The sequence below is a fragment of the Staurois parvus genome, unplaced genomic scaffold (assembly GCF_062004578.1).
Source record: "Staurois parvus isolate SC_StPar_1 unplaced genomic scaffold, SC_StPar_1.0 ptg001732l, whole genome shotgun sequence".
Classification (NCBI taxonomy): Eukaryota; Metazoa; Chordata; class Amphibia; order Anura; family Ranidae; genus Staurois; species Staurois parvus.
Window position 1 is genome coordinate 245,593 of NW_028319528.1, and position 14,233 is coordinate 259,825.

At 46.1% G+C, this 14,233-nt stretch overlaps 1 protein-coding gene across 1 annotated transcript in view; it reads left to right on the forward strand.

The window, feature by feature from the left end:
* The window catches only part of LOC149434578 (protein mono-ADP-ribosyltransferase PARP14-like), a 60,449-nt gene that overhangs the window by 9,041 nt on the left and 37,175 nt on the right, over positions 1-14,233 (forward strand). Inside the window, exons 4-5 of the mRNA XM_089663620.1 lie at positions 3,821-4,006; positions 9,002-9,238. Of these exons, the coding sequence (XP_089519746.1) occupies positions 3,821-4,006; positions 9,002-9,238 (423 nt within the window). The remainder of the gene's footprint in view (positions 1-3,820; positions 4,007-9,001; positions 9,239-14,233) is intronic.

Below are 14,233 nucleotides of genomic sequence, written 5' to 3' on the forward strand. Positions count from 1 at the left end.
TGCCGGCAACACTCATGCAGCCCCAGACCATGACACTCCCACCACCATGCAGCCCCAGACCATGACACCCCCACCACCATGGGGCCCCAGACCATGACACCCCCACCATCATGCTTGACTGTAGGCAAGACACACTTGTCTTTGTACTCCTCACCTGGTTGCCGCCACACAAGCTTGACACCATCTGAACCAAATCAGTTTACATTGGTGTCACGAGACCACAGGAGACGGTTCCAGTAATCCATGTCCTTAGTCTGCTTGTCTTCAGCAAACGGTTTGCAGGATTTCTTGTGCATCATCTTTAGAAGAGGCTTCCTTCTGGGACGACAGCCATGCAGACCAATGTGATGCAGTGTGCGGCGTATGGTCTGTGCACTCACAGGCTGACCCCTCCACCCCTACACCCTCTGCAGCAATGCTGGCAGCACTCATACGTCTATTTCCCAAAGACAACCTCTGGATATGACGCTGAGCACGTGCACTCAACTTCTTTGGTGGACCATGGCGAGGCCTGTTGTGAGTGGAACCTGTCCTGTTACACCGCTGTATGATCTTGGTCACCGTGCTGCAGCTCAGTTTCAGGGTCTTGGCAATCTTCTTATAGCCTCGGCCTTCTTTATGTAAAGCAACAATTCTTTTTTTCAGATCTTCAGAGAGTTCTTTGCCATGAGCTGCCATGTTGAACTTCCAGTGACCGGAATGAAAGAGTGAGAGCGATAACACCAAATGTAACCCCCTGCTCCCCATTCACACCTGAGACCTTGTAACACCAACGAGTCACATGACACCGGGGAGGGAAAATGGCTGATTGAGCCCAATTTGGACCTTGTCACTTAGGGGTGGACTCACTTTTGTTGCCAGCGGTTTCGACATTAATGGAGGTGTGTTGAGTTATTTTGAGGGGACAGCAAATTTCCATGTTATACAAGCTGTACACTGACTACGTCACATTGTAGCAAAGTGTCATTTCTTCAGTGTTGTCACATGAAAAGATAGAATCAAAGATTTATAGAAATGTGAGGGGGGACTCACTTCTGGGAGATACTGTATATTACTTCCAGTGTGTTCAGGGTCAGTCTGGGGATGGAGATATATTACCTCCAGTGTGTTCAGGGTCAGTCTGGGGATGGAGATATATTACCTCCAGTGTGTTCACTTTCCTTTTCTGTTGGTCCTCCACAATTAGAAGGAACCATGGCTCTACTCTGAGGTCACCAACTCTCATCCTGTGCTGGTGAATGAGCTCAGCAACTCAACAAAGAAACACAATGTTGACTGATAGCTCTCAGAATGTTGTTCTTTAAGTCGTTACGTTCACCATGAAATAAATCAACAGCGTTGTGCTAACTCATAAATAGAATAACATATATACTTAACCAGGTGCGGACTGACAACTCATGGGGCCCCCGGGCAATAAGAGATCATGGGGCCCCTGTGTCCTTGCCCAAACTCAAAAAAGCCTATGAAAAAGGTACCAGGGGCATTTCACGGGGCCCCCTACTGACCCCGGGCCCTCGGGCAGTGCTTGAGTTTCCAAATGGTCAGTCCGCCCCTGTACTTAACATATATATAATTATAACCAAAAAAGTCCTTGTAATGAATGTGAGTCCAATCAGACAGCGGTGCTTGAAAAAGTGCTTATTATATGCAATGTGCTCCTAAAGCTGTAACTAGACCGACAGTGCTCCAACGTGACTTCAGTGCACCTCCACCCACAGGTACGGATGGCCGCTCAGCTCATACAGTGGACCCATAAATTAATACAGGTCAACCAAGAAAGCAAAGAGCTTGGAATGCAGCTCAGCGAGGGCTCCATTGCGAGTATTTTGCAAGGGGAGACTTCATTACATCCTATTTTGCAAGTCATTAACATTCGTCTGATCAACACTGCTACTGGTCCTCCTCGATACAGATTGTTGATGAGCGATGGGTTAAACACACTTTCCTCTTTCATGTTGACTACCCAGTTGAACTGTCTTGTGGAGCAAAATCTCCTTACGGCAAACTGTATCTCCAAGGTCCCCCGGTACATTGTGAACAACCTTAAGGATGGAAGACGTGTGGTCATAGTAATGGGGGTGGAAGTACTGAAGGCGTGTGGTCATAGTAATGGGGGTGGAAGTACTGAAGACGTGTGGTCATAGTAATGGGGGTGGAAGTACTGAAGACATGTGGCCATAGTAATGGCGATGGAAGTACTGAAGACGTGTGGTCATAGTAATGGGGATGGAAGTACTGAAGACGTGTGGTCATAGTAATGGCGATGGAAGTACTGAAGACATGTGGCCATAGTAATGGCGATGGAAATACTGAAGACGTGTGGTCATAGTAATGGCAATGGAAGTACTGAAGACGTGTGGCCATAGTAATGGCGATGGAAGTACTGAAGACATGTGGCCATAGTAATGGCAATGGAAGTACTGAAGACGTGTGGCCATAGTAATGGGGATGGAAGTACTGAAGACGTGTGGTCATAGTAATGGCGATGGAAGTACTGAAGACGTGTGGTCATAGTAATGGGGATGGAAGTACTGAAGACGTGTGGTCATAGTAATGGCGATGGAAGTACTGAAGACGTGTGGTCATAGTAATGGGGATGGAAGTACTGAAGACGTGTGGCCATAGTAATGGGGATGGAAGTACTGAAGACGTGTGGTCATAGTAATGGCGATGGAAGTACTGAAGACGTGTGGTCATAGTAATGGGGATGGAAGTACTGAAGACGTGTGGTCATAGTAATGGCGATGGAAGTACTGAAGGCGTGTGGTCATAGTAATGGGGGTGGAAGTACTGAAGACATGTGGTCATAGTAATGGGGATGGAAGTACTGAAGACGTGTGGCCATAGTAATGGCGATGGAAGTACTGAAGACGTGTGGTCATGGTAATGGGGATGGAAGTACTGAAGACGTGTGGTCATAGTAATGGGGATGGAAGTACTGAAGACGTGTGGCCATAGTAATGGCGATGGAAGTACTGAAGACGTGTGGTCATAGTAATGGCGATGGAAGTACTGAAGACGTGTGGTCATAGTAATGGCGATGGAAGTACTGAAGGAAGCAGATTCAGTCAATGGGAAGATCGGGAATTCTCAACCTTACAATGATGTATAAAGCTGAGAAGATTTCCGTATATAGTGTCATCTGAAGTGGTACTTGTTATCATCTCTTTGCTGTCATCTGGAGCCTCTTTGATGGAACTATTGTGCTTGGTTGACCTGTATTCATTTATGGATCCACTGTATGAGCTGAGTGGCCATCCATACCTGTGGGTGGAGGTGCACTAAAGTCACGTTGGAGCACTGTTGTCTTAGTCAGGGGCGGACTGACCATTTGGAAACTCGGCACTGCCAGAGGGCCTGGGGTCAATAGGGGGCCCCATGAGATGCCCCTGGTACCTTTTTCATAGGCTTTTTTGAGTTTGGGCAAGGGCACAGGGGCCCCATGATCCCCTATTGCCCGGGGGCCCCATGAGTTGTCAGTCCGCCCCTGGTCTTAGTTACAGCTTTTGGAGCACATTGCATATAATAAGCACTTTTTCAAGCACCGCTGTCTGATTGGACTCACATTCATTAAAAGGACTTTTTTGGTTATTAATGATATATATTATATATGTTTAGTATATATGTTAATATATTTATGAGTTAGCACAACACTGTTGATTTATGTATATGATTTGAGTGTGGGATCGCTTATACGTGTTATTGCAGCAGCTCAATTAGGGGGGTTTTCACATTTTTATGATGGCGCACATTGTTTTTTCATAGATAATTACTCTAAAAGACTTTCCCTGGGAATATGTTTTGTTTTGTTATGTTACAGCCGCACCAGATGATGAAGCCTCCCCGTCCTCTCTGGTTCTTATCGAGAAAGTCAAAGACAGCCACACTCTTGAGATGTTAAACCTCCTGGTGGAGAATGCCAGTAAGAAGGTTGAGGACGTGGACTTCTATGTGGAGATAATTCCGGAGATCCAGTCTGCAGTTGTCACCTTCACATGTGATATTGGTGAGTCCAGTCTTCGTGATTTTATAAAAACCAAACACCCAAAAATACAGTTGGGACTTTAAAGATACGCATACACAGACACATACACAGACTTGTATTCAACTTCGATTTGGTATATAGCATAAATAGCATTGATCCAACATATCATGGATGAACATACCGTGACTTCTTAATGCGTTTCATGCCCCATGAGCCAATTACTAAGAGAGGTATACAAACACAGAGCCTGAAAAGGCCCTTGATTTAGACACAGAACTTGTAATGAGCTTCTAATATGAGCCTACAAGTTCCATCATGTATTATCATCCAATGGTCCTTGTAACATTATGTTGTTTTCTATATGCTCGATGAATGGGGAACTACCATTAAAGACCTGTGTGTGTTTTCTACAGAATCACTGACGTCTTTATCTACTGGAGGTGACAGTAGATGGAGGTGTCACATACCAGCCAAATTTAGTTATAAGGGGAGTCAATTCATAAGCTGGGCCCAGTAACAACTGGGCAAGAAGGCACTGAATCATCAACAGGATCACAGTCAGGAACAAGCAGAGGTTGGAAACCTGCAGGCAGCAAAGGAACAAAATTGATGAGCAAAATCTCAATCAGATGTCCAGGCCAAGGTTGGTAACTGAGAAGGACAGCAACCTAGACCAGCAAGGCTAATCCAAAAACTGGTCTGGTGGAAGTTAGGTCAATAACAAGGTCAGTAGATGTTTCAGGATCTGGAACACAGGAGAAAATACTAAAAGAACATTCACCACTGATCCTTTTCTAGCCTGCTTGTAAGTGGGTTGTAAATGAGTCAGTTTGGTGCTGCCCTGGGAAAAGAGGGTTAGGGATAACTCTGTTCCTGGGTTTTTGGTTTTGGTGGGATGTTTGGACCCGGCCCACCGATCGTGTGCATATAAAAAAGGACAGTGGTCCGGAGCCATGTGTGGATCCTAAGCCCGAGACCCTGAACTGCATTGCAGAGGTCCCCATGTGGTACAGAGGTACGGAGGTGTAAGAGTTAAAGTCAAGTGCACGTTGGAGGCCACGCTAAGTGCATGGCGAGGTTCTATTCTGCTGCTGGATCATTAGTGGAAAGCTCTGGACAGGTGGCTGTGGTCATTGTTCGGCACGGCCTGCCTAACTGCAAGCTATGGTGGGAAGATGTACATTTACACGGGGACCTGAGAGCAACTGGGGAACAGTTATGGTGCAAATGTACACAGTGTATCAGTCATCTCTAATGATGAAGGCCCACCTTAAGGTTCAGTATTGCACCACGACGGCCTCAGTCCCTGAGCATTGATAAAATGGCACTAAAGGCAAAGGTACTCCATGTGTAGGAGAGTGACCCTGTTGCAGGCGCCTAGTGTAGCCCAGAAGAACCCACTCCGGGGATAGTCCTCTCATGTGACCCAGACAAGTTAACTGGGAAAAATAGAGGAAAGGTTCTTCATCACCCACCGGCCCCACCAGCCCCCTACACGATTCGCATTGATGCATGTGCCTACACGCTTGCTCATACTTTGTGATCACTTCTATAGTTAGGCCTCTCTGGCCATAAACATGCGCATGGCATTAGTCCAATGGCTGCCATGATGTCTTTCACAGGAGGTAAAAGCTAAGATGGACAGATTCACCTGCCAAAAGGGTCACACTGTATAATGAAATCGTTAAAGCTGAACTCCAGGGAAATAAAAAATCCCCCCACACTGCAAGGGTTAAATGCTGGTTTAGAAGAGCTGGGTGAACAAGAAGAGGCTCCGTCACACTGCTGATAGGTCCTTGCAGCCTCTTATTCCCTATGCCCCAGCAGTCACAGGTCCTCTGATGTCATCAAAACCAATGCAGGGTCCATAGATAGTGGACACCAAGAAGCAGTCCATTGCTAGAAAGCCTGACTGGGGAGCAGGGGATCAGGTAAATAAAACTGATTTTCCTGTTTCCTGGTCCTAAATGAACATTTACCCAACCACTGCTGCCTTATCAGGTGGGGTCCTTCTGAGCTGCTAACGGAGGGAAGCAGAGAAACTTATATTTCCAGAATGTGTCCAGGAAACCAAGGAGTTACAGGAAAAGGAGTTAAAAGGGCATCTGAGCATAGTGAGTAAATGGGCACCCTGCTACACTTCATGCCACTTGAACTTCCTGTCTCTTTTGTCTCAAGTTTGTAGACCATTCAAATTCATCCTGCACAAAGTGTATAGAGTCCATTTCTGTCTTCAGGACAATCAATGGAAGGCAGTTCAGAAGGCTCCACGGCGGTAGCATGGACCTGAGCTGGTTGACCATTGGGATGTATAATATTATCAGAATCCATGGCTTCTTCTTGAGTTCTTGGAGATAATGGAGGAAGAGGAGGAGGTAGCCACCACTGTACCTTTTGAAGTTCTTTGAAAATCCCTTATTGTCCTCTTTGTGGGTCTCCGTAGGTTTGAGTTTATGGTGTAGACATCTCAGCTTTTCTTGGGTTCCTTCTCCCTGTAAATTGTAGACTGACACACCTGACAGGGGCTGTTGTATGACAACTCAAGAGAATTCATCCCACACTGTTTGTAATTTTCCTTGCTTGTGTGCGCTGTTGGACCAGCCCTTGGATGAAGGTCAAAGTCTGATGCTTTCTACCTTCCTTGTTTCACACATGACCAGTCATTAACAAACTGTTGAACCTAAGGAAGAGGTTGTTCCAAATCCTGAATCCATAAAGTAGGGGTGTGTTCAAGTTTTTTTGTGAGCATTGTGGCCCATATGTCAGTGTGTCCATCTCAGAGTAGGTCTAACATGGTAGAGTGAGCAGCCTGTCAAGCAGATAATGGGTCCATTTCCTTAGTTTTCTGGGTACATTTCCTTAGGAAAGTCTCTCAGCAGCTGTATCAGGGTGCAGTTGAACCTCTCACATGCCCCATTGCTCTGTGGGTGGTACGGGGTGCCTGGTAAGTAGCTCCATTCTTGGAAGAACCCACTTTCAAAACAGAGTCTGAATGTATCTTTTGTGGACAGACATAAGGAAGGCAAAAGTGATTCCACACCATCTGGGCAGCAGTTTTGACCATCTTGTCAGTACTATGGTTTACAATAACTAGAATAAGACAGTTCAGTCTTCTGACATGTTGAGTCAATAGTCAATACTTCCAGTGAGGCAGACGTGTGCCCAGTCAGAGGTAGAATTTGGGCCTCAGCCCCTTTGACACTGCACAGGCCTCACAGTGTCAGCAGACTTGTTTAACCAACTGGAACAGACCCACACATATGGCTTGTCTCTCGGACCAGATGAATGTTTTGTGGACACTCCAGTGTCCTGCTTCTCCATGGATTTTTTCTATCACCAAGAGGACCTGGGCTGGGGGAACATTATTCTGTGGTACAGTATACCATTCCTTAGGGGAAGGAATGGTATACTCATCCCTACTGCTGAGTGGGTGCCAGGGGCGGACTGACAACTCATGGGGCCCCTGGGCAATAGGGGATCATGGGGACCCTGTGTCCTTGCCCAAACTCAAAAAAGCCTATGAAAAAGGTACCAGGGGCATCTCATGGGGCCCACTACTGACCCCGGGCCCTTGGGCAGTGCCCGAGTTTCCAAATGGTCTGTCGGCCCCTGGTGGGTGCAAATCCATATGACTGGATCAGGCCCCTCAACCTTTTTACCAAAAAAGAGTCGAGCTGGGAAACGGTTAAGAAGTACATAACACAGAACAGCTACTTGTGGCTATCCTCATAGTTACTCTCGCGGAAGCCCAGAGGAGCTCTGGTAATGCCGGTGAACATGTTGAGGGATCCAAGGACAAAGTGCCACCCCACTGGAACTGTAGTACTCTGGTAGCAGTCAAAGACAGTTCCCCAAAGTAGCTGTGCTTTTCAGAGAAGATACATGCTTTTAGGCTCTGGTCCAGCTGCCTCTGCCTCATCAGGTGTGGCCTGTCTGAACTGCTGGGGGACAGAATCAGAGAAACAAGGTCTGCATCTGACAATGGTGAGTAAATGGTCACATTGCTACCCAACAATTGTATTGTTACAAGACTATTTGCTGTGGAACCTCCCTTCCATACTGTTTGTGGATGAGACTACAATGGGCACAGAGAAAGGGTGGTGCTGGAATCAGGGAACACACTGGCTCCATCTTCACCAAATCCATTGATAACGGTATCAGCAGTGCTATTGAAAGCAACAAATGTCTCTGCACTGATGGTGTCACTGGAAGGAACAAATCTCCTTGCATTAGTGGTTTTCCTGGAAGGAACAAATATCTTTGCATTGGTGGTGTCCTTGGAAGGATCACATCTCCCTGCATTGGTGGTGTCACTGGAAGGAACAAATGTCCCTGCATTGGTTGTGTCATTGGAAAGAAAACATTTCACTGCATCAGTGGTGTCACTGGAAGGAAAAAATGTCCCCACATCAGTTGTCTCACTGGAAGCAAGGGTGTATTTACCACAAGGCAAACAAGGCATTTGCCCAGGGCGGCATTTTTCAGGGAGGGCTGCACTGCCCCTTGGAAGAAGGGATGGAAGAAGGGAAAAACGTGGCATGGGGACCTAATGGGTTCCAAGAGATGCTGTGGGTTTCATGACGGTGTATGCACAGCCCGACTCTCGTTCCTGGGGATGTCCAGAGTTGCGAAAGTGAGTGCCTTTCTCTCTCTTACCATGGGGGTGGTGGCTGGTTTATGAGGGGCAGTGGTAGTGGAAGGCTTGGATGGAGGGCAGGGGTGTTCTTGGTCAATGTCAGGCTCTTTCTGCGGCAGAGGGCAATTTTTGTGTTGGCTAGGGCAGCATAAAACCTAAATAATCCACTGGATAAGACACAGATTTTGGAAACCAGAGATGTTTATCTAGTGGGGTATCCAACTGTACAGGGTCAATTCCAGAGTGAAAACTAAAGCCCCTCAGCAGGGAGGCTCTGTGTTCTCTAAGTCAGTAAAGTTTTTACACAGTTGCCATTAATATTGTCATTAAAATTAAAATGCTATTAAAATTGGGGAAAAATTTCTGTTGTTTTTCTTTAGATATTCAGGGATTCATCAGAAAGTTCTCCAGGAACCTCAGAGTGGTTCAAAACAAGATGACAGCAAGGCCTCTGGAAGAATCCCAAATTATCAGGGTGGAGAATGTACCAGAGAACAGATCTTCAACACATCTGGCAGCTTTCTTTGAGAACCCAAAACAGGGAGGAGGAAGAGTAGAAGACATTTTGATGTTACCTGAAGAAAGAGCCGCACTGATCACGTTTCGTGACGCAGCAGGTGAGAACAGAGCACCTTCACACATTGGTTGGTGCCTCTTGTTGGTTGGAGCCTTTTGTTGGTTGGAGCCTTTGTTGGTTGGTGCCTCTTGTTGGTTGGAGCCTTTTGTTGGTTGGAGCCTTTTGTTGGTTGGTGCCTCTTGTTGGTTGGTGCCTCTTGTTGGTTGGAGCCTTTTGTTGGTTGGTGCCTCTTGTTGGTTGGTGCCTCTTGTTGGTTGGAGCCTTTTTTTGGTTGGTGCCTCTTGTTGGTTGGAGCCTTTTGTTGGTTGGTGCCTTTTAGAAACCCCTCTAAATAGTCTGCTATTATTCTAGGTGGCACATCGAGGAGAGACAGAACCATTTGTGGCCAACATCATTCCAGGTCCTCCTCCAGTCCCATCTCCTCCTTCCCATGTCCATGTTCATACTCAGCCTAATGCATACAATCAGTGCTCTAGTTTGAGCATGAGTGGATCGGGCCATGAGATTGGTTATGACCAGTCTTTGATGGCAATGCCAATCTTGTCATCAGCCAAATCATCTACTATGTAATATTTGTTGGTGGCCAACATATTACATAGTTACATAGTTAGTCTGGCAGAAAAAAGACAAAAGTCCATCCAGTTCAACTATTAAAATAAAACAAAAAAAAACGTTATAATACAACACCCACAGTTGATCCAGAGGAAGGCAAACAAACCCAGCAAAGCACGATCCAATTTATTCCTGCAGGGGAAAAAATTCCTTCCTGATCCCCCCGAGAGGCAATCGGATATTCCCTGGATCACCTTTCCCTATAAATGTTATATCCAGTTATATTCTGTGTATCCAAGAAAGAATCCAGGACTTTCCTACAGAAATCCACTGAGCTGCCACAACCAACTCTGGAGGGAGTCTATTCCACATTCTCACAGCTCTGACTGTGAAGACACCTTTCCGTGTTTGGAGATACGATTTCTTTTCCTTCAGATGTAAAGAGCGCCCCCTTGTCCTCTGTGATGACCTCAGGGAGAATAACTACACTGAGTTCTCTATATGAACCACTGATGTATTATACATGGAGATCATATCCCCCCTTATGTATTATACATGGAGATCATATCCCCCCTTATGTATTATACATGGAGATCATATCCCCCCTTATGTATTATACATGGAGATCATATCCCCCCCTTATGTATTATACATGGAGATCATATCCCCCCTTATGTATTATACATGGAGATCATATCCCCCCTTATGTATTATACATGGAGATCATATCCCCCCTTATGTATTATACATGGAGATCATATCCCCCCTTATGTATTATACATGGAGATCATATCCCCCTTATGTATTATACATGGAGATCATATCCCCCTTATGTATTATACATGGAGATCATATCCCCCCTTATGTATTATACATGGAGATCATATCCCCCTTATGTATTATACATGGAGATCATATCCCCTCCTTATGTATTATACATGGAGATCATATCCCCCCCTTATGTATTATAAATGGAGATCATATCCCCCTTATGTATTATACATGGAGATCATATCCCCCCCTTATGTATTATACATGGAGATCATATCCCCCCCTTATGTATTATACATGGAGATCATATCCCCCCCTTATGTATTATACATGGAGATCATATCCCCCCTTATGTATTATACATGGAGATCATATCCCCCCTTATGTATTATACATGGAGATCATATCCCCCTTATGTATTATACATGGTGATCATATCCCCCCTTATGTATTATATATGGAGATCATATCCCCCCTTATGTATTATACATGGAGATCATATCCCCCTTATGTATTATACACGGAGATCATATCCCCCCCTTATGTATTATACATGGAGATCATATCCCCCCCTTATGTATTATACATGGAGATCATATTCCCCCTTATGTATTATACATGGAGATCATATCCCCCCTTATGTATTATACATGGAGATCATATCCCCCCTTATGTATTATACATGGAGATCATATCCCCCCTTATGTATTATACATGGAGATCATATCCCCCCCTTATGTATTATACATGGAGATCATATCCCCCCTTATGTATTATACATGGAGATCATATCCCCCTTATGTATTATACATGGTGATCATATCCCCCCTTATGTGTTATACATGGAGATCATATCCCCCCTTATGTATTATACATGGAGATCATATCCCCCTTATGTATTATACATGGAGATCATATCCCCCCTTATGTATTATACATGGAGATCATATCCCCCCTTATGTATTATACATGGTGATCATATCCCCCCTTATGTATTATACATGGTGATCATATCCCCCCTTATGTGTTATACATGGAGATCATATCCCCCCCCCTTATATATTATACATGGTGATCATATCCCCCCTTATGTATTATACATGGAGATCATATCCCCCCTTATGTATTATACATGGAGATCATATCCCCCCTTATGTATTATACATGGAGATCATATCCCCCCTTATGTATTATACATGGAGATCATATCCCCCCTTATGTATTATACATGGAGATCATATCCCCCCTTATGTATTATACATGGAGATCATATCCCTCCTTATGTATTATACATGGAGATCATATCCCCCCTTGTGTATTATACATGGAGATCATATCCCCCCTTATGTATTATACATGGAGATCATATCCCCCCTTATGTATTATACATGAAGATCATATCCCCCCCCTTAAGTATTATACATGGAGATCATATCCCCCCCTTATGTATTATACATGGAGATCATATCCCCCCTTATATATTATACATGGAGATCATATCCCCCCTTATGTATTATACATGAAGATCATATCCCCCCCTTATGTTTTATATCATATCCCCCCTTTACACAAAGAAAGTACAACATTGTGCAATTAAAGGGAATCGCTGCTGGTAAACAGACTTGCTTCCAGGTCACTTCCAGCAACCCGATGACGTCAGCATGAGGTATGCTAAGAACAGAGGTGTCCCTAGGATTGGTGTCACCCGGTGCGGTAACACTTGGTGACACCCGCTCTGACGATCCCCTCAGAATTGATCAGATCTGCAGATTGAGCATAATGGATCAGACTCCGATACATTATGCTCAATCCGCAGATCCGATCAATTCTGAAGGATCGTCAGCTTCCTTTACAACTTACCTTTTCTTGGAGCAGGTTCGGTGTCACCCCGTATAGGTTGCATGCCGTCGATCCCCGCTTGCTTTACAACTTACCTTTTTGTGGAGCGGGTGCAGTGTCACCCTGTGCGGTCGGTGTCACCCGATACGGACCGCACCCCTCGCACCTGCCTCGGGATGCCACTGGCTAGGAGATGTGTTTACTTTGAGTTTGTTTCCCAGAGACAGACCTCTTAAAATAGGGACTGCCCTCAGAAAATTATTATTATTATACAGTATTTATAAAGCGCCAATAGTTGGCTCAGCGCTGTACATTACAAAGGGGGACAGAACATGTGACAGAACAATACCAATACAATGCAAAACATGAGGGGATCGAGGGCCCTGCTCTTTGGAGCTTACAATCTAGGAGGGAGGGGATGGTGGTACAGGAGGAGATAGCTGTGGGGGATGGAGTGGTAGGAAGAGTGGAGGAGGTCGGCAAGTTAGCAGGGGGTGGGGTAGGCTTCCCTGAAGAGGTGGGTTTTCAGGGTGCGCCTAAAGGAGAGGAGAGTAGGTGATAATCTGATGGGTTGGGGTAGGGAGTTCCAGAGGACGGGTGACACCCTGGAGAAGTCCTGGAGGCGGGCATGGGAGGAGGAGACCAGGGAACTAGAGAGAACGAGGTCTTGTGAGGAGCGGAGTGTGCGTGTTGGGTGGTATTTGGATATTAGGTCAGTGATGTAGTTCGGGGCAGTATGGTGGACGGCTTTGTACGTCAGTGTTAGGATTTTGAATTTGATCCGTTGGGCAATCGGAAGCCAGTGGAGGGATTGGCAGAGGGGGGTGGAGGTCAGTGGAGGGATTGGCAGAGGGGGGTGGAGGACACAGAGTGGAGGTCAGTGGAGGGATTGCAGAGGAGGGTGGAGGACACTGAGTGGGAGGCCAGTGGAGGGATTGGCAGAGGGGGGTGGCGTAAACGGAGCGGTTGGAAAGGTGAATGAGTCTGGCAGCCGTATTCAGGATGGACTGAAGCGGGGATAGCCTGTGGCGAGGCAGGCCAGTGAGGAGAGAGTTGCAGTAGTCGAGTTGTGATATGATGAGGGAGTGGATGAGCTGTTTAGTGGTTTCTGGGGTTAGGAACATGCGTATTTTGGCGATGTTGCGGAGGCGGGGTCTGCATGTTGCGGAGGTGGAGTCTGCATGAGTTTGTTAAAGATTGGACTTGGGGCTGGAAGGATAGGTTGGAGTCCAGAATGACACCAAGTACTCTGGCCTGTGGGGCGGTTTGATGGTGGCATTGTTGGATGTGATGGAGAAGTCAATGGGGGGTGGTGTCCGGGCTGGGGGGAAGACAAGAAACTCGGTTTTGGAGAAGTTCAGTTTAAGGAAGTGGAGCGACATCCAGTCAGATATGTCGCTCAGTAGGTGTGAGATTCGGGCGGAGACTGAGGGGGTGAGGTGGGGGGTTGAGAGATAGATTTGTGTGTCGTCGGCATAGAGGTGGTAGTTGGAGCCGTGAGAGTCTATGAGTTGGCCAAGGGAGGAGGTGTAGATGGAGAAGAGAAGGGGCCTGAGGACAGAGCCTTGGGGGACCCCAACAGAGAGGGGGAGAGAGGGGGAGGTGGTAGCGTTATAGGCAATGCTGAAGGAGCGTTGTGACAGGTAGGAGGAGAGCCAGGAGAGAGCAGAGTCTCTGATGCCAAAGGAGTGTAGTTTATTAAGAAGGAGGGGGTGGTGGACTGTGTCGACGGCCGCGGAGAGGTCAAGGAGTAGGAGGACTGAGTAGTGGCCATAATAATAATACACTCATAAAGCAAAAAAACCCTATGCCCCCAACGCTGCAGTTCTGGAAAGGAACGGTGAACTTGGCGTTACCATTTCATTATAATGAA